This window comes from Heloderma suspectum, chromosome 2 (assembly GCF_057233095.1).
Source record: "Heloderma suspectum isolate Gila_16-S chromosome 2, 16-S_ref, whole genome shotgun sequence".
Taxonomy (NCBI): domain Eukaryota; kingdom Metazoa; phylum Chordata; class Lepidosauria; order Squamata; family Helodermatidae; genus Heloderma; species Heloderma suspectum.
This window is the reverse complement of record NC_139459.1, coordinates 212,317,605-212,337,891: the sequence shown is the minus strand read 5'-3', so window position 1 is coordinate 212,337,891 and position 20,287 is coordinate 212,317,605. Positions and strand designations below refer to the sequence as shown.

Here is a 20,287-nt window from a genome sequence, read left to right as displayed (position 1 = left end):
GGGCCAAATTGCTCCTGCACCCTCACTGAGATCTTTGCATGAGGTAAAGGCTATTCCCCAAATTCCCTTGAGTTTGGGAAGAACATACTGAGCGATAACACACCATCTTCTGCCAAAATTACCTGCCTTTGGAAAGATACCGAAGCAAATCTGATCCAGCATTGCACAATAACTGAGGCCGCTCCTACCATGTTGTTCCAGTGCTTTCTGTTTAATGCTAAACTACTCTGAACTGAGACAGAGGGAAGGTGCTTTGCAGTTTACACCCCTATTTGATCCTGAAGAATATGTGTTACATAACAGTTTCCCCCTTTTCCAGTGAACTTCATATCAGACATGGTGGTAGTCAGTTTCTCCAGTTCTCCTGGTGCCTTTTGATCCTATTAACTTTTGGTTTGGGGAGGTTCCCTTTCCCTCTCCAACTACTAACTGATGTAAGCTCTGTGCTGCCCTGGCTCTCAATAAGATACACCCTTGCTTTCTTTTTCTCCTATTTTTTATACTTAGTAATGAGTAGATCAGATAACTCCTTCCTCTGTTCCTTAGTTCTGAATTTTTGCTGCCTTATTACCACTGTGGCAGCAACAGCAGCAGCCCCAACACCCAGAGGGAGCAGACTGTTTTATACTGGAGAGGATGAGTTCATTCCTTTAGAGAAAATCCTGGAATGAGATCTTGCCCAATTGTATTTCTCAGATACGCTTTTTCTGAGCAGCTACTTCCAGAACAGAATATTTCAAAATGCTGCTCTAGGGAAATTTAATTGCTCTCCAACATCCTCCCCTTCCTCTGTAAATGTTTCATGCACTTTTAACTGGCCTATCAGCTATTGTAACCCACTTATCAGTTTTCTTGTATCAGGCTTTATCTTGTTTACCGCTCACCCAGGATCAGATGAATCTCATTCATTGTCCTAACTGGATAAATTATGACTAAATCTAGGTGTGTGTGCAAGTTACAAATTCATGAAAGTCTCATTTTTCCTGGAAGCCAGAATTCATTGACCACTGTGATTTGGTGGATCCATTAACAAGGAAATATGTGTGGGGATTTGTTGGATTTCTCTGCCTCCCCCACCCCCCCAAATGCCACCTTTTGGCTGAAGTGTGGTCTGTGGTGTTCTCACTCTCTGCTCTGTGTTTTGCAAATTTAGGGGAAAGACATCTTAACACAGAAGCTCCCCCTGTGGCAGCAGTCTTGCTCTGATCCTAACAAGATCCCGGACCGTGCTATCCAGCTTATGCAGCAGATGGCCATCAGCAGCAATGGGACTGTTATGCCCAGCCCCGTCTCTACGTCCAAGTCAAACCTCATAATCTCAGACCCTATCCCTGGGGCCAAACCACTCCCAGTCCCACCAGAGCTGGCACCATTTGTCGGAGTAAGTATTGCATACAATGCACAGATTTTGCAAGGGAAGTGGGGGGCTTCGTGTTTCCTCCTTCAGCAAGGTGTCATGGGCCCAGAACCATCTCTTGCTCAGCTACAGAAGGCAGAGTAAAAATAAAGGAAGCCGTGTTGACCATAAGAAAAATTCCAAAGTTCGTATTCATGGAATGCATTTATTAGGCCCGCCAGAAAGTCACCAAAATGTGCAAGCTTTCAAGACCTCCAGATCTCTTCATCAGGCAAGAAGTTACAAAAAGCAGGCTTGTCTGTGTGGGGGGTGGGAGTGGGGATGGGGAGGGCAAACCCCTGCCAACTCGATGGTGAAATTACAGTCTCTGCATGTTCAGAGTCCCAAGATGAAGTGAAGGAGGAGGGGTTTGCAGACAAAGACTGCTTTATTGACGCTCTTCTCATTTGCTCTTGAGAAATAAGGCAAAGAGAGTGTGAAACCAGTTCACGTATTGCTGATAAACTTCCAAGAGTCGTTAACTAACTGCACTCCAAATTGAAAACAATCTTTAAAAGCTGAATTAAATGGTGAAAGTTAAACTGTGTGCCTGAGGGAACCTGTGCTCCATATGCTAGATTTGCCCCTAAACAATTCCAGGCTACTCAGTACTTGTTTTCTGCAGCAACTGCCTTTGTGGCTGCAGTCCAAAACACAGTCAGCTCTGTCAGATTTTAAAGCTTTGCTCTGGGGCAGGTTGCTTATGAATTATAGCATGAAGGTAATTCAGTAATATAGATCTATGTCTTTGCTAACCTGGGCAGAAAGAGGCTAAGCTGACAGCTCTCTGCCTGTGGCCAGGAAATATGGCAGCCCCTACAAAGAAAGTGTTTTATTTTTGCATGCTCCTCTAATTAAAATAGTTTCATATCTAAAACTTACTGGTATTTTTTCCTATAAAGGCACGTTTTGATATGTGTTGCATTTGAGGGATTTGGCCACCTACTTTCCCAGTGTGTTTGTCACCCTCTATGCTGAAATCTAACCATACCCTTTCTCCCCCCCCCCCCTTCCTTCAGCGAATGTCTGCACAAGAGACCATTCCAGTGATGAATGGCGTTTCGGGCTCAGAAGGTGAAGATTACAACCATTGGTCTGACAGGAAGCCTCCTCAGCCTAAGTCCTTATCTCCGCCTCAGACTCAGAAGCTGAGCGACTCCTACTCCAACACGCTCCCTGTGCGCAAAAGCGTAATGCCGAAAAACAGCTATGCAACCAGTAAGTCTGTCTTGTGAGAGACAAGTGGATATGAAGGCTGTCTTGTAGCACATCCCCACTTTTGGGGGAGAGCAACTTTTTGTGTGTGCGTGTGCAACTGTAACTGCTCCTTCCTGGGGGTGTAACTGCCAGAAGTGAGAATGATTGTCAGGAAAGAGTTGGAGTACTTAGACTGATAGCTAGGAGGTTGTGTTAGCCTTGCTGGCATAACTGATCTGGACTGGTACAAAGCTTAACTGGACTACACGTGATTGTTTCTCGCTCACTGCAAGTGCTTGCACAGTAGATGCATTTGGATGCCTACATGCACCTGAAGTAGGCTATTTCCTATGACAGCTGGTGCCCCAATAAAGCAGCGAGCCTCTATAAAGTGTTGCAGCGTTCCTGGTCTTTTTGTATAGTATCAGAAGCTGTAGTGTGGAAAGGACCTATAGGGCTAGCATCACTTTGTTGTAATATTTATAGCAACGGGCACAACCTGGATCCAGAAGTTTGCTACTGTTGCTCAGTTGTAGCAGCAGATGAGTGACCTTTCTCTGCATGAGGAGAAAAAGCTTGTGGCGCTGGACAAGAATGATAGGGTTACTCTGCTGTGTAATCGCTGCTTCCTTCTATGCCATGATGCACAGGTAGATATCTCCAACTGTATCTAATATTTGTTTTAAGACGAGATCACTCAGTGCTCTGTATCCATGTGGGTATACTGCCAGAAAACTCACTCAACCTTTTCTCTTCTTTTTTCTTTCTCCTTTGCTGGCACTCGCAGCCAAGATGGAAATGTTTAAGACGATGAATGAAACCTTGAATAAAACCATTATAGGGAGCTTGTTTTGCACAACAGGCTAAGTAGTAGTGTAGAAAAATACTAGCTTGGCCCCAAAGCTTGCAAAGAATAAGGAATCTAATGGGAGAGTAGTCCATTAAGCAACTGATATTTATATTTTTCTCAAGGCCATATGGCATATTTATGAGAGATTCACATTAAAACACTAGTTTTTTTCTGGACGCTGATTGCTTGTGTAGCCTACAGCTAATGAGACAATAAGAGGCTGGACGCACTATAAGTAAAGAAGGGACAACATACCTGCATTCAATTTTTGTTAGTCTTTGGGTTTTTTCCTCCTGCTGAGTATTTAGGTCAGCTTATAAGATCCATTCCAGAATGAGAGCGAGTCCTGATAGCTTTGGTTTTTCTTTCTTTTCAGCTGAAAACAAGACTCTGCCCCGTTCCAGCTCCATGGCAGCAGGACTAGAAAAGAATGGCAGAACAAGAGTACGAGCCATCTTCTCTCATGCTGCTGGGGATAACACCACCCTTCTCAGCTTCAAGGAGGGAGACCTCATTACGTTGCTAGTGCCAGAGGCCAGAGACGGGTGGCACTATGGGGAGAGTGAGAAGACAAAATTGTAAGGGTGTTTGCTTACTTTGGGCCTTGAGGTTGTGATCTCTGTTGATAGCTTCTCCAGTAGCTAAGTTCTTCAAGATTAAAGTGAGGGATTTTTCTCTGTATGTAGCTGGAGGCAGTAGTGCTAAGGCGTCCCTATTTCTACTTTGCTGTTACACATCACAGCTTTTGGACACACAAATAGATTATAAAGCCCAGGTTATAGCTGTGGTGAGTGATTTGTCCAGTATACTACAACTGCATGAGAAAGTAGTGCCAGTAGATCAAGCACAAAAAGTAGAGGGAAATTCCAAACCTGTGCAAGCCAATATTTATTTATTGGGGAATCCCAATGGGTTTTGAGCACGGGGCTCTTTTTCAATGGAGCAATTATTATTTCATACTTGTTGCACTTGGAACATATCATGCCTTTGTAATAAACATTTCCCTCCACCATTTTGGAAATTTCCTTAACACTTGTAGCCAGTGTGTTACAAGATAGAGCAGAGGCGGGCAGCTTGTAGCCCTCTAGATATTTTGGCCTACAGCTCCCATCATCCTTCACCGTTGGCTATGCTGGCATGGGCTGACAAGAGCTGCAGGCCTAAACATCTGGAGGGCCACAGCACCCATCTTCCTTCACCGTTGGCTATGCTGGCATGGGCTGACAAGAGTTGCAGGCCTAAACATCTGGAGGGCCACAGCTCCCATCATCCTTCACCATTGGCTATGCTGGCATGGGCTGACAAGAGTTGCAGGCCAAAACATCTGGAAGGCCACAGCTCCCATCATGCTTCACCGTTGGCTATGCTGGCATGGGCTGATAAGAGCTGCAGGCCTAAACATCTGGAGGGCCACAAGTTGCCCACCTCTACCATAGATGAAGTTCGGTGTGCCAAGGGATGGAATGTACAATAAACAACTATGCCTTCAGCTCAGAGGTCCCACGCTGAGGAATGCCAGAAAAAAATGAAGAGGAATAGCAGAAATTGTAGGCACTTAACTCCCAGAGTGTCTGTGGCATAACTTGGAACAAAAGCTGTCACTGGGGTAGACTGTTACAGCAGGTTTGCTTTGGCACAATATGCTTGCTAAGGAATAGGGGAAAGCTTGTTGCTTAGCAACAGTGGTGTAGGTAAACTCCTCCACAATTCCTGAGTATTTGTGAGCTCTCCTCTTTCATAACTAGAATCTCAATTCCTAAACTCTGGAGCTGGAGGGCAGGGCAAGGAAGGTGCCATTCTGCTGTTATTCATCATGTAGCCCAAACCTATGTCCATGTGATGAGATGGGAAGCTGGGAATGGGGCAACTTGGGGGCAGGATGCTGATGAGCCTCTATAGACTTGAGCCTAGAAAACAGGAGAATCTCACAAGCAGCTTCACAGAGCAAATGCCCCCGATGGCAGTGGCACAGCCTCTGACCTGATTGGAACTGCTACAGATACTAGCAGTTGCTCTTAAAGATCTAGAATGAAATCATTTCAGATTTTATTTTATTCTTTTACTCCAGAATGTTCTATTGTAAAATTTGTCCCATTGCTACAAAATCCTTTATATAATCAGCATTGACACTGTGTGTGTGTGTGTGTGTGTGTGTGTGTGTGTGTCTGTCCACTTAAGAGCTAAGCTGTTCTGCTATGGAGGGACAGTTTTGCAGTAGTGTAAAAGGAAAACGAGCTTTGGTTTCAGTTAAAAGGTATAGGAAAGTGTCTGGGAGCAGGCAGAGTAATGCTGACAGCGGTTACCATATTTAAGCTTTAGAACAGCAACTTTCAACATTCCTTCCTGCACACCCTCCAAAAGAAATAAAAATTCCACAACTCGTTACTAGCCCACAAACCTTATTGTCATAGCATAGAATGTAGGCCAAATAATCCATTTTAAAACTTTGCAGCGATAAATCTTTCTGCATTCAGGCTGCATTTGTACTGATTTTTCCTTACTCCCCATATGGTGAGACATACTCTGTTTCATCAAATACAAGAGTAGATGGTATAAGCAGTAGCATTAAGAAATGTGTAAGAGCAGAAGGATGCATTTGTTTTTCATGTTAAAGGAGAGAATCTGCCCGCTGCATTGGGTTGTAAATGGGGTAAAGTGTATTAAAATGATAAGATAGGAATGGAGTATCTGCCTGTGCATGGTTTGGTTTTGAACTTTTCTCTGAGGACTGACCACTGATGGACTTTTTACACAAAATACTGGGAGAGATGTTTCATTCTCCAGGTCTATAAACATAGAAGTCCAGAATTTTGGTTGCCTAAAGATTTTTTGGCATCCTGAACCTTTGTTTTCATTGCAGGAGAAGGGCTGGGGATGGAAGTAGGGTAGACTTCCTGTTCCTTGCAGCGATGGAAAGGTTGTTGAAGGCATGGGCAATGCCTTCAACAAATGCTCAAAAACATACGTCAGTGAGCAGGGTTTTAGAACTTGAAAACTTCCCTGTCATTGTACTCCCTCTTGGCCATGCTGTTCTGCATGCCGTTGCCTTTCTCCTAGACGAAAATCATGCTTATGTCAAAAATATAGAATGTAGTATGCAAAATTAACATATAAAAATTGCATCGTTTTCAAAATTGTTTCGTTTTCATAACATAGTGTTGGATTTTATGGACAGCCTGGAACTTGGGCAAAATGAACGGAGAGGTGGGTTGCCCATTGCTGTAACTTGAACAGTTCTAAAAGCCCTTCTCTAATATCTTTTTCCTGTGAGAGAGAGAACTTGAACTTCTTCCTTCGTTTTTTGACCTGTGTTATAGGAGAGGCTGGTTTCCTTTCTCCTACACTCGAGTGTTGGACAGTGATGGAACTGACAGGTTACACATGAGGTAAGAAGGCTATGTGGCTCCCATTCAGACGTGGCATTTTAATGATATTTATGTTTATAGAGATAAGTCCCACTTTTGCTAAGTCAGAACTTGCATTGCTGTCTCCTGGCTCATCTTTCATCAGTAACATACTGTGCCTATTTCAAGTTTGTCACACTGGTATTGGGGGGTAGGGGTGGGGAACTGTCCCTTGGAAGAATCACGGAGATCTACATAGCTGATGTTATGGTCCCAATCCTGAATGGCATCTTAGAATGTGAGAGGCTGTGGAATGCTGAGCTTGTCTGTAAGCAAGAGAGGAAGAGGGATGGGGGAAAGGGAGGCATAATGTGTACAGGTAATGTGTACTCCTTTTAGTAATTCTGCAAGGTGGGAGATGCTAACCACATTTATTTATTTCTTTAGTCAAGGGAAGAGCAGTAGTACAGGTAACCTACTGGACAAAGATGACATCCCACCTCCAGATTACAGCATGTCCTCCCGAGCTTTCCAGTCACAGAATGTCAGCACTTTCAAACAGAGGCCATACAGCGTGGCAATGCCACCTTTCACCCAGGTGAGAAGCCTTATTGGGTGGGGTTTAGGTATGATCCATTGTGAATTAAACCTGTTCTAACTGCCTGCAACTGAGCCAGGGGCAACTACTGCCTGCCATAGATTCTGGGGCTACATGGCGTAGAGTGAATTTGAATGTTCAAATCATTAAAGTTGTGGTGGTGGTGGTATGTGTTTTTCTGGTGACATATGGCTGGTTTTGTTCTTAAGGAGTTCAAATCTGTTTTTCTGTAGAGAGGTGACTTAAACAAGACTGGTGTGGCAGGCTGGGAGTATTAAAGTGGCTTTAGGCCCATTTCGACATGGCAGCTCCGAATGGTTAAGAGTAAGCAAAGAGATGGAGCTGTAGTCTCTTTCTAGAGTTATGACTGGCTAGAAACAAGGCAGGAATTTTCAGCATGCAGAAGAGGGTTCCAATGGGAAGATAACTTGCAAGAAAATATATGTGGGGAAGGGCCATAGCTCAGTGGTAGAGCACATGCTTGCCATGCAGAATGTCCCAGGTTCAATCCCTCGTATGTCCAGGTAGGCCTAGGAAAGAATCCTGTTTGAAATCCTGGAGAGCCGTGGCTAGCCAGTGTAGAACAGGGGTGGGCAAATTCTGCTGGTCTGGGGGCCAATTTTCCCCCTCCCCAGAATTGCTGCTGTGCTGCTGAAATTTTGGCTTTTTGCCGCTGCACTGATGAATTTCAGCAGTATGTTGGAGGGCGGTGGGGGGGGTCATAAAAAAGGCTGAGAGCGTGTCACATGTGGCCTGTGGGCTGTGTGTTGCCCACCCCTTGTGTAGACAATACTGAGCTAGATGGGCAAATGGACTGACTTGGTTCCTATGACTGTGGTTGGGAGAAGCTAACCTGGGCTCACCCTGGCTATAAAGCCAGGGCAATAGAGTGCCAGGCTCTGTTTTTGACTGAACAGCGCTAACAATTTCTGTTTGGGTAGTAATTTGGGATGGAATCTACCAACTATTTGGGGCAAGCTATTTATCGTTTTGGAATGCTCATTGGGCTATAAGCAAGATTTCCAAACCCTACCTTGCCACTGCGGGGTGGGTACATACACCTAGATTATTTCCCCTTCTTGCTGGTTTGGTAATAATACCTGCTGCAACCTGGATCAGTAGTTCCTGTTGCCTACAAACTGTCTAGACTCTTCTGCAAAGTAGAATGCTAGGACAGGAGGGCAATAAAGCACTCTTTGGTGTTGCAGTTGCTCCTGCCTCCTTTCATGGCAGGCTTGGGCTTCTTACATGTGCTACATCTGCAGAAATGAAGTTGCCCTTGTTTTCTGTAGCCAAGCAGCAGAAGCAGAGCTGGGCCCAAAGCACAGAGCTGTGTCTGCACCCTGGGTGGATGGGAGGTCGTTATGCTAAAAGGAGTCCTGGTTGCGGCACTGCTGAAGTGAACATTCTCCAAGTGTCTGTTTTCTTACATAGGTCTTTTTGCAAGCAGGTGAGGCTTACTTGCCAACAGGTGCTTATGTTCATTATTTATAGGAGTACCTTATGCCCTACGGCTGTGCAATTAATGAATATTCCAGTGGCCTCTGCCAACTGCTACCTGCTTCCTACCAGCCTTACCCTAGGTCAACAGCCGTAAGTCCCAAGAACACAATGTTTCCATTGGGATTTCTGAGGGCTGTTTTCTGCCTAAAATATCTTTGTGGCTTACCTAGCACATGTCTCCTGACCCCTCTCTCCTTTCTTTCCCAACCTCATCCTTCCAAAGGAGGCTGTGTATTGAATTGTTCCTTTTAAAAATTAAAGCAGAAGGAAAAATCAAAGGAGAAAAAACAATCAACCAATCTGCAAATTAATGGGTGAGGCACAAAGAGTGGCAGTAAAACAGCAACGTAAATACCCAACTGGTAACATTTGGCTGTTCTATGAGTATCTACCACCAGAAATGGATTGCTCACAGGTCAACAAAGCTTATTTTTCCCTCTCTCAGATTTTCCTACCTTGGACCTGAACAGTCTTTAGACTCTAACGTTCAGAGTCAGGAAGATCAGCCCCAGCCAAAGTAGGCCAGCTGTAAAAGCGAGTAAAAGGCTGGGTGGGAGGGTGGGTGGGTGGAGGGAGGGAAAATAAACCTAGCTGATACACTGGAAAGGAATGTACAGACTGGACAGCAGCAGGGCTCACTTCTTAGCAGCCAACCGTTGCAGTGGAATCCTGTGAAAGGGGTGGCATTGTTATGAGCTGCTTTGAGCTCAACTTTGTAGTTGGAAAAGTAGTATACAAATATTAAATCAAATCAGAGGTGGCAAATTGGGGATGATATTGCAGTCCAAAAGTGGTTAGGTTGGAACAAAGGTTATTGGGAGGCTAAACCAGTTGAGGCTTTCTGAGATCAAGGAGCCCAGAATCAAAATCTGCAGTAGTCCACCCATTTCTTGGGTACTGTCAAAACTGCAGGGTTTATCTGAGGGTCTGCTTTGAATGAACAAGATGAAGAACAATGGTAGTCTTGTCGTTTGGCTTCAATAGGGGAAGTGTTTGGTTTCTTAAATGAGTGGTTCTGAGGCATAAGTCATACCCTCTGACTTGGAAGCCCTTTTCCCTAATCACAGATATGTGAGAGCTACTTATAACTGCAGGTGGGTTTCGTGACTAATCCTTAATGAAATGTGGCTCAGATTATGAGTTGATCACGGAGGTTAGATTTGGTCGGGCATGGCCCCAGCATTTGACCTACAGGCTGTCAGTCCCAATCAGGTGAAAACTACTGTCTGAAACTTTATATATTTGCCCAGAATAAGTGATATTTACCAGCAAGGGTCAGGTGAAAGTGACTAGAATTATTGCTCCAGGCTGCCTCCACAGTTCTGGGTCTGCTTTTGGCTTTGCAGCAGCAAGCTGAACCAAAGGTTCTTCTCCAGAGAGCTTGAGCAGGATTGTGTTTGTTTGTTCAGAATGGAAGGAACCCCTAGAACTACCCAAGTTCCCCATACATGATGGTGGGACTTCCAAGTGTATCACCTCTAGGCTTGTAGTTTGACTTTACCCACCCACCCGTGCAAGCAAGAAAAATAAGCACTCATAGTTTTCTTTTCCTTCTCTGTGCACATCAGAGCATGGAGATGAAACAGGATGCTTTCTTTTATGCACTGCTGTCCCTGTTTCATTTGTTACCCTGATGCCTTGAACCATCTCTTTGGCATTTATTTAATGGGGGAGAGGGTAATGCTCAAAAGAGATGGGGGATGCAAGGTCCTATGCCTGCTAGCATTGCTATCAATCTGGTTTTTCCACAGGGTGTTTCTGAGCATGTCTAGTATTTCACTTCAGCATCCTGTACTGCATGTCTTACGTTGGAGACCTCTCCTGTCCCAAGGCATAGTTGAGTGACAGAGCTCAGTTTTTATCCTCTAATTGATCGAATTTGTTATCTGAAGTCACATTCTAGTGAAAGGGGCGTAACCCTTCACCACTGACTGATGCCTATATAGCTTCAATAGCTAATCCTTTTTGAGACCAAACGCTTTGACTATGAGCCTGAAAACTGTTGGGTCAATCCAGTTTTTGTTTATTTTCCATTGACATCTTTTAGCAAATGCAGTCTCTTCTGATCATTGACATCCTGGCTTTCTTTCTTTTTTCCTTATCCATAGGGCCTGGATGACTATGGGACAAGATCCTCAAGCAGGTAAGAGGTTGCGTTTTCAAGCCCATTGCAAATATACAAAATGAATGTGAATAAAGGAGGCTGCAGTATCTCTGGATAGAAGATTGCATGCAACTACTTCCCACACAGGCAGAAGCCTGTGCACACTGGAAACTGAGTTCCGGGTCTAAAGAGTCCCCTACGTTCCAGTGCGAGGCATGAGGAGTTTGTTTACATTTTGGTGTAGTGGATGTAGTTTAGGACCATCACAGGGAGCGCATAACCTAGAGTAGTGAAGGTGGTCTCATCAATGAGAACGTTAGTAACGATACACAGCTGAACGACAGCTTGTCCACCACTGCTGATTTTCCCACTACAATATGCTGGGACATGAGAATGTTGGGTGTGCTGTAGGTTAAAAAGAGGCCATAGCTCAGTGGTAGACCATGTGCTTTGTATGCAGAAATTGTATGTCCCAGGTTCAATTCCTGGCATCACCAGGTGGGGCAAGGAAAACTCCTGCCTGAAACCCTGGAGAACTGCTGCCAGTACTGTGCTCGGTGGATTAATGGTCTCACTCAATATAAGTCAGCTTTCTATGTGGGTTGCACTACAATTCATGTAGGGCAGTGGTGGGACCTAACAGACCTGGCTGGTGCTTGCACGAACTGAATGTGCAACCTATAACATCCTTAGCATCTTCCACGATACACTTGAATTCTGTGGCAGACAGGTAGGGTCTCCTCAGCAGACGAGTCTATGGCTCGATTCAAATGTGATGTTTCTAGTCCAACAAACTACAGTTTGTTGAAGCAGGAATGAGCGACGAATACTTCCCATTTCCCTGCTTTCCTCCTCTTGCATTGCCCTTCTGCAGGGGCAACTTCCTGGTTTGTTAAGCTACAGATTCCCCATGATGTCCAAACTGTGGTTTAAGCACTCCTTACAAACCAGGATCAAACGATGGTTTGCAGTCCTGGTTTTTAGGGAGCAGCTGGGCACATGAGAGGGGGAGGAGGCAATACGTGTCATAGTTTGTTGGACCAGGAAACATTTGATCTGAACCCTGGGCCTATGTGAAAAGGGTTCGCTCAAGGCAGAAGGCTTCTGAAGATGGTTATAGTAGAGGAACATTGAAAAGTCTGTGATCAGGCAATACCTTTTTATTCGGACCAACCAAAATACCACAGAAGAGTGAACTAAAGGTTAATGTGTCTTCACTTTGCCCTTCTCACAGTATTGTGACCACTTCTAACGGAGTAGATACTACCCCAGGATGTAGGTAGGATGGAGCTGCCTTTGCAAGCTGTACCCAAAGCTCAGACTTGCATAGGATGGTCTCATAACTTCTTCCTCTATTCTCTTTCTGCCCCCCCCCCCCCCCGCTTCCAAACCAAAGGGATACTGCATTGCACTCAAGATGTGTTACTGTTTGGTTGTCGTCCATCAGATGCTTTTGTTTTCTCTCTTTCTTTCTTTCTTTCTTTCTTTTGTGGTGAAGTGCAGTTTGGCAGTATTCTGTGCTTTTTCTTTCTATTCCACAGCGGCAGTGGCACTTTGGTATCTACAGTGTGAGAGAAGGACCCTTGACTAGAAATGGCAGCTGCTGCTTGGAAGAGTTTTCTGCTTCTCTGTCCCCCCTCCATTTCTCTTTCTTTCTTCTCCTTCCTTCCTTCCTTCCTTCCTTCCACTTCTTCACAATTTCCTCCCACCTATCCTAATTTTAAAAAGAAAAGAAAAAAGTCACTCTTCCCCACCCTTGGATTTCTAACTCTTGTGATCATTAAGGGAACCCATGGTGCTGCTATGCCCCTCACCCCCCCGGCACTCCCTGAAGTTTGCAAACATCCTTTTTTGAACAGAAAATATCAAAACAGGGATGACTTAGTTCTTGCAGCAGCAGCCGCCTGGATGCAGTTTACATTTAAACTAAACAGAAATCCTGCATCTTTCTCTCTCTCTCTGTACTATGTAAATGTTTTTTTAAGTGCACTATCCCTTTTCAGAGGCTTTAATGTGAGCTTCACATTAATAGCAACATAAGTGGAGACTTTTTTTTTCCTTTTAAAAAATAATCCGGAAACAAATATGCATGGCCTATGGTGTACGTACTGTTATTTCAAATATCCTTTTTTGAACATTACCATGATGCCAGTTTTCTGTGTCAAAAGGGAAGGTGCATAGAGAGGCTAGGGAGCCTGTGCACCCTCAATTGCTTTTCAGGGGTTACTTTAAGGACAGTGGAGAATGGTGGGATATGGAGAGCAGTGGCTGGTTCTCAGTGAGGATTGGACTGCCAACCTGATCCAGCCAGTTAAACTGAGCACCAACTCAGTATTCATTTTTTTTAAAGGTTTTGTTTTTTATATATTTATTTTATTGTAGGGAGGTATTGTTACCTCGCAGTTAGTGCTTTGGGATATTGGAGCAGGGCCAGGGTGGGGTGGGGAGGGGAGGGGATATTCTGTTGAATTATGCAGCTTCCCAAATCAATCCAAAGACTTTCTCTTCATAAATTTGGAGGCATATTTCTTTTTCTTTTTGTGGTCATTGTTTTTTCTTTTTTGGTAGAGTGGGGAGGGATGGCAGAACTGCAGGTGTTTAGGGACTGGGATGGGATCTGGACTTTGTGATTATTGGCAAAATTTCCTAAAATGCTGTCAATCTTCTTTGTGTGTCTTGATTAACTTCAGAGGCAAACACGGTAGGATTGGAGTAAATGGCTACTGGTATTGCTTCTTCAATCACTGAATTCTGGGAAGTCAGTCACGTGGCCCCTGTTAAAGACTTAACACTTTCAGTTCCGGTTGAAAGTCTACAGTGTAAAGCTGTATTCCTATTATGACCCCAATGTGTTTTTTTTTAAGGAAACAAACAAAAATTAAAGTATTCACCTGTATAGGAGGCTGCTGGCAATATTATCTTGACTATATGTGTATATATATATAAAAGTTCTATCTCTACACACATAGCAAAGGTTTTATTTGTTTTATATAATAGACCTTGGGGCATATGTAATAAGAACCTCCTTACATTGTTGTCATAACTTTGCTCAAATGACTTTTACATTCAGGATATTCTGTAGTAAAGAATGAATGTAGAAAACAGCAAAACAAAAAACAAACAAAAATGCAAAACTTGTGTGAAGACTGTAAAAGTGCTGGGGGGGGGAGTTGTGTTCTTTTCTCTTTTTTAAAGAAAAGTTAAGCAAAAAAATAACCAAAAAAAAAAGGCGAAGAGAAATGTGCCCTGTACTGAGATGTTTGAATAAAATGATTTCCTCCATTAAGTTGGGCTTGGGTGATTTTCTTCAGGTTTTTTTACTGCCTTTATCACAGACAAGTTATGCAGTCATTGAAGTGTGTATTGCCAGACATTTCCCATGCTTTAGTAATGCTGAAGGACCTTGCCGTTGCCTCCCACACCCCTTTTATCCTATTTCTATCCTGCCCCTGTTAAGATCTCTTGAATGTACAGAGTGCTTTACAGCAATTTGCAGTAAGCTGTTCAGCAATGGTGGAAGGCAAGTCATTGTTATTCCCATTTTACAGATGAAGAGCTGAGGCTAAGAGAACAACTTGTTTAAGGCCACGCAGGGCATCTGTAGCTTACCTGGGTTTTTGACAGTCATCTATGAAATCCAGCAGAAGACTCTCTCCAGCAAGCCACTTTGATCAGCTGACAGAATATTGAATTGGGTATTTGTCAGGCATATTTTATCATAGGAGAGTTTAAGTCCAGGCCAATAGTGGTTTTACCAGCATAACAGAGATCACTTCCTTAATTGAATTCTCACAGTCAATTGTGAGCCACAGTCACAGGCTTAGTCAGTTGTTCCTGCCATCGGTAGTTTTATCATGACACCTTATAAACTCACCACATGGCACCTTCTTCAAGATGGTGAGCCAGTAGTCTGATTTCACCAGTGGCTAATCACTATAATGTTGTTATAGCACAGGGTTGTGAGGTTACTATGGGTGCAGTAAGCACAGCCTCCTCTCTGTGATTGTATGTAATAAAATTGGAGCAGCTAACTTAGGTTTTTGTTTTTTTTTCCCACCACCATGTTATCCACATGGTGATCGAAATTATGACATGATAGCCTGGTTGCTTGATGCTTTCGGCATGCACAGGCTGTGTGAAACGGTCACCATGTGGTCATTATTATGGTTTTTCATTCAGACACCCAACCTCCTTTTCCAAACACCTCTGAGATTTGAACATTATTAAGACCCAAATTAAGGGTGATTGCTTCTTTGAAGAGGTTATCCGAGTTTTATCTTGGAGAAGTGGGGGATGTGTTCAGAGAATGACCTTTAAGTATAGCAAGTCAAGTTGGGGTTCTTAGTCCCTGGGCAATCTAGAAAGACTCAGAGCTATGACCCTCCATTCCTTCCCTTCAGTCATCCTGTCATTGCATTTGGTGGCAATGAGTTAAAATTGCCAAAGGTAACAAGACAACTTGTATAGCTTACTTGCATCCTGGATCCAGACCAACTGTCATCTGATCAGGAAACCTCTCTCAACTGAATGTCGTGCATCTGAAGGGCGCCATCAGCTCCTGCTCTAAATAACTGCTTCACCACCCCCATTATTTATGGAGTATACATGCATGCCAAGTACCAGTCTACAAACAGCCTCTCTATTTTTCCATTACAGCACGGATGTTGAAGTGGCCAGGTTTTGAGATGTGTCCCTGACTGTGTATAGTTGTAAGTTTACTGTTTTTTTCCCCCATGTGCCAACTCCTTTCCCTCTGCCCCACACCTCACTCCTATGGGTACTCTGGACTGACTTTTTAAATACTGGTGAATCTGAAACCAGAGTATGGAGATGGAGGGTGTCATTGACCATGGAAAAAGTACCTCTGTGGAACAGCTGTGGGCACTCTCTTGGTGAATTCCATTCTCCACAGATGATCAGTCAGTTCAGGACCCAACCCACTTGCTTGCAACTCAGTCCACTGATTGGAGTTTCATTGCCTTTCTCTGGCTGATGGAAAGTGGATTCCTTTTCCTCTGCTGACCTTTGGAGTAAATCTCCATGCTTCCGTCTCTGCAATCCACTCCTACACCTGCACAACTCCTAGTATAATGCCTACCTCAGTCTCCACGCTCAGTCCCCCCGCTCCTATTTGGAGGGCTGAATCACTCCGTTGGGCACTTGTAAACCTGGGCAGCTGGGGGGTCTTTCTGGTTTCAAGCTGGTGGTTGGAAGCTCTTGAACAGTCATAGTAATATTTTGCTGGGCCTTGGGTCACTGGCTTTCTTCCCCTTTTAATGCAATGGATTCTTGGTTGTTCCTGTTTGGCTTCTTGTCTTCTATGCTAGGACCCTGCCCTAGAACATATGAGCTCCAGTCCAAAATGCAGTGTGTGAACAATAAGAGGCCCTGGACTAGCAGATGTGTGTGTTAAGGCAGCTTCATGTGCATGGGGGAGTGTGTGTGTGGAATTGTATGTTGTGTTTGCATATCCTTGCATGGAGTGGGGCTCCCATACATGTAAGGGTACACTGGATTATGCCGACAAGGTAATAAGCAGACATTTCTTCACAGGTGCTTAGCCTTTCAGTAATCTCTTTCTCTTTTGCCCTGTGCTGGCTACACCAGCAGGTGTACAAACGTGTAACAAGTAGATATGTGGCAAAACCTGTTCTTCTTGGGTAATGTTTAATGGACCACTGCTCCTTCAGTAACTGACTGAGATGCATGGACTTGGTGGTCTAAATCTGTTCTATAAGAAAAAGAGAAAAAAAGTCCTACCATTCCCAGCATTCTCCAGCCAGCATGGCTGGCTGGGGGATGCTGAGAGTTGTAGGACTTTTTTCTGTGTAAACATGCATAGGTTTGCACCCTTAGTCCTCCTTCCCCACCTCTGCACTGAAGCCCAGAAGCAATATGGAGACCTCCTTGAGTTTTTGGGTTACCTTTCCCTCTCCCATTTGCCATTACAAAAATAGTTAACTATTGCTTGATGAGTCACAGTGTGAACAATTTTCAATACTTTCTCCCCCCACCCCCTTTAAGTTCCTTTCAGCTTCAAGAATCTATTTCAGCATCCCCTGGGAGAAAAATGATCTTAGCCTCTGCATTAATTAAGTAGGGAATATTAATTGCCTGTGCTTTAAAAATAGGATAATTAATATTGCTGCTGTGAACTGAGCAGACCTTTTAAATAATCGGTGCTGGCACAAGGACATGCTTGTGTCCAAAAAAGGGATGACCTTCCTGTCTATCCCTGCATAGCAAGCCCAGGTTCCCCCTCTCCCTTTTTGGAATAGGCTTTGAGGACACTTCATACATGAGGGAAGGGAGTTGTACTTTGGTTAAGACCAGAATACACCAATAGAATAATGTGGGCATGAATTTATTTTTCAGCACTGGTCCCTTTTTAAAGATGCACGTGAGCCATTGTTTTGTGTATTTTAAAGGGGCGTACACCAGAAAAACGTGTGTCTCTGTATTTCACATCTGATATGGCACATATTTTGTACTTTGGTATTCTACTGGAGGGCAACAGTGTTTTGTACAAAGCACAGCCCTCTGAGTACTTTCAGGGATTCAGACTCAAAAAGACATTAGCAAGGTCAGGTTTTCCTGCTCTGGAATCCCTCTTGTAGGAAATTTTCTCATCTCTTCAACCATTCTGGTTTCTAGGCCTTCCCACCCACCAACTACTTAGTAAAGCCACTTGAGCCTTCATTAGAAATGCCGTTGGTTGTTTTTAAAGAAGTCAAGTCCTCTCTCCCTCTTTGGACACTATTCCATTGGGCTGTGGGGGTAAGTGCAGGGTGCTCACAAGTCTGTTCCCAAGCTGTCAGAAGAATTACCTTCATTTCCATCTCTTAATGGTGGACTTCTGATGGGGTCTTTTCAGAAGTGCAGCATTTTGACCTTTGTCACAACATGAATGTGGCAGTGGTTGACAAATAGATTGTGTACTTGAAGCTCAAAGGAAGGAATAGCCTATTACTATTTGGGTCCTTGTCTTTATGTTGGGAAGGTTGATTGATAGTTGGACACTGGGTTTTCATAATAAAAACTGAGTTTGTTTGGGAGGAGGCAGAGTAATTTGCCTTTCTGTGACTTTCTCCATCTCTTTGGGTGAACACTTAGAGCAGGGATGGATAACTTGTGGCCCTCCAGCTATTTCTGCCTATAACTCCCATGATCCCCCACCATTGGCTAGGCTGATAGGAGTTGTAGACCAAAACACCTGGAGGACCACAGGTTGCTCACCATGACTTAGAGCAATCTGCTCCATCTTCTGGCTGTCCCGTGCCCTTATGCCCTCCGGACCTAGACTAGAACATGTGTATTGGTATGCTCTCTGTCTCTGCGTTGCAGTCGTACTGTATAAAAACTATAGCAAACTAATACGGGCTGCCTCTTCAGGAAAACCATGGCAATAACAAGGGGAAGGACTTGTGTGATACTTGGGTTCAGAACATAGATATGAAAAATGTAGATGGACATAGGCATTGGTGGCTGAAAGGTCCCCAACAGCGCTAGGCAAAAGAACAGTCCCTGTTTCCTGGAAGAACTTGTCTAGCTATTACATTAAGCACTGGTCTGTATTTTGCTTTGTTAATCCTCTGAGCTGTTTTGTGCTTGGGGATAACAGGCAATGTGTTACTTTACCATCTGACCAATTTGATCCATTGCTGGATAATTGGGAAATAACTCCACTTTCAGTCAACCTCTTGCATTGAAATTTTGACCTTGCCATGGGAAAATAGTGGTTATGTGTTTCTGTGGCAAGTATCAGTGCTAGATTTATTTCATTTGGTCAAGCAAGCTGGTCTCCTGCATCTAAACATGGCAAGCAGTAGACAAAATAAAAGACTATAACATTCCACAAGCCCTTGAGATAGGGCAAAAAAGCAGCCTGAGCAAATAAAGTTAGTCCATGCTGCTATTTCCAAGATAAATAGGAATATTCCAGAAGCAGTTTGGCAGTACCAGTGACTTTCTCAAAGAGCTTTCCTACACAAGGAATTTATTGTGCATTTGTCATTCCTTTCTCATGGTTGTTTATGGTTTCTTTAAACAATGTCATGATCCTCCAGTTTTGCTTCTGTTTTTTAAGAGCACTTTCCCAGGTTTTTTTAGAGCGAGAAAAATGGGGTATTATTTCTGAACATGAAAGAAAAGGTATTTTCCTACTTGTACAATTGTGATATTCCACTGTAGCACAGTGCCACCTATGTAGCGGAAAAGCAGGAAAGGAAAAGCTCTTTATGTAGAGCTCAGATCTCAATTCTGCGACGAAACTGAAAGTAGATACACCGATTAACAACCTCGTGTAGAAAAGCTCAAAGAGGGAGGCTATACTAAGGACCCCCATTGAGGTCTGGGGAATGGCTTCCAAAAGTGCTCCATCATCTACAACTATAAGAAGTGGCCCTTTAGTCCCAAGCCATGACATGGAGACGGCAAGTGTAAATTGTTACTTATTTTCAGGCATATTCTATCTGTCTGTATGCTGAGACCATACTGGTTGGGGACGGACTAGAACATCCTGCGAGACCCCTATGGAACAAAAAGGCCGACTTCAATTAAAGCGGATTAATCATTGTCAGTGTGTGTATGTGCGTGTGTTGCTCATTGCCTATGTCTTACATGGGATGTATATCTTAAAGGTATAGCAGGATGGCTATTGTCTTAAGAGAGAAGGCGGTAGGATCTGAAATCTGTTCTCCTTGGCCTAAACCCAACAGGTCTGGACAGACTTCAGGCACCATTTCTCTGCTGCCAAGCCGTGCTCTGCAAATTGTTGCTTGTCAACAAGCCGCTGATGCACCGCCCCTTTAGATCTTTCTGTGCCAAGAAAGATCAGGAATGCAGTTTGCTAGTGGCTGGAAATGCCTTCCCCACACCCACCTTCTGACCTTAGCAAGGCTCAAGATTTGTCCGTGATGGAGCAGCCTGCACCTGAGAGTGTAGTAGGCCCACAATAGTTACTCATTAACAAGTATTTGGAGAGCAGCAGCTTGCCCTGAATAGATGCAAGATGTTCTGGAGGAAGCAATGCTGTGCGTGTGGGTGCAACGTAAATATCAATAAAATGTGACTTTTTGCTGGAGGCTGGGGTGGGGGGAGAAATAAGAGTATCATAAAGTGAAAATAGCCTGGTTGCTCTGGAGACTAGAAAGTAACTCTGCAGTCTTAAAGCAGCTTCCTCCATTACTCAAAGGTTGACTCTTCATGACCAGTTTTCTTTTTATTCACCATAGTCCACACGCTGTCTAATCTTGCCCAAAATGAGTGCCATAAAATTGGTAGAAAAGCCATTTTA

The 20,287-nt window shown here is 43.9% G+C and overlaps 1 protein-coding gene across 9 annotated transcripts in view; it reads left to right on the top strand.

The window, feature by feature from the left end:
- The window catches only part of BAIAP2 (BAR/IMD domain containing adaptor protein 2), a 195,581-nt gene that overhangs the window by 158,277 nt on the left and 17,017 nt on the right, over positions 1–20,287 (top strand). For 6 of the 9 annotated variants that reach the window (XM_084837719.1, XM_084837717.1, XM_084837718.1 and 3 more), the window contains 6 exons: positions 1,154–1,381; positions 2,416–2,614; positions 3,820–4,021; positions 6,761–6,829; positions 7,235–7,385; positions 10,997–11,031. In XM_084837719.1, the coding sequence (XP_084693845.1) occupies positions 1,154–1,381; positions 2,416–2,614; positions 3,820–4,021; positions 6,761–6,829; positions 7,235–7,385; positions 10,997–11,031 (884 nt within the window). Of the gene's footprint in view, positions 1–1,153; positions 1,382–2,415; positions 2,615–3,819; positions 4,022–6,760; positions 6,830–7,234; positions 7,386–8,879; positions 8,979–10,996; positions 11,032–13,682; positions 15,005–15,648; positions 15,702–20,287 lie in introns of those variants that run through there. The other 3 variants (XM_084837715.1, XM_084837721.1, XM_084837714.1) reach the window with 3 other exon arrangements.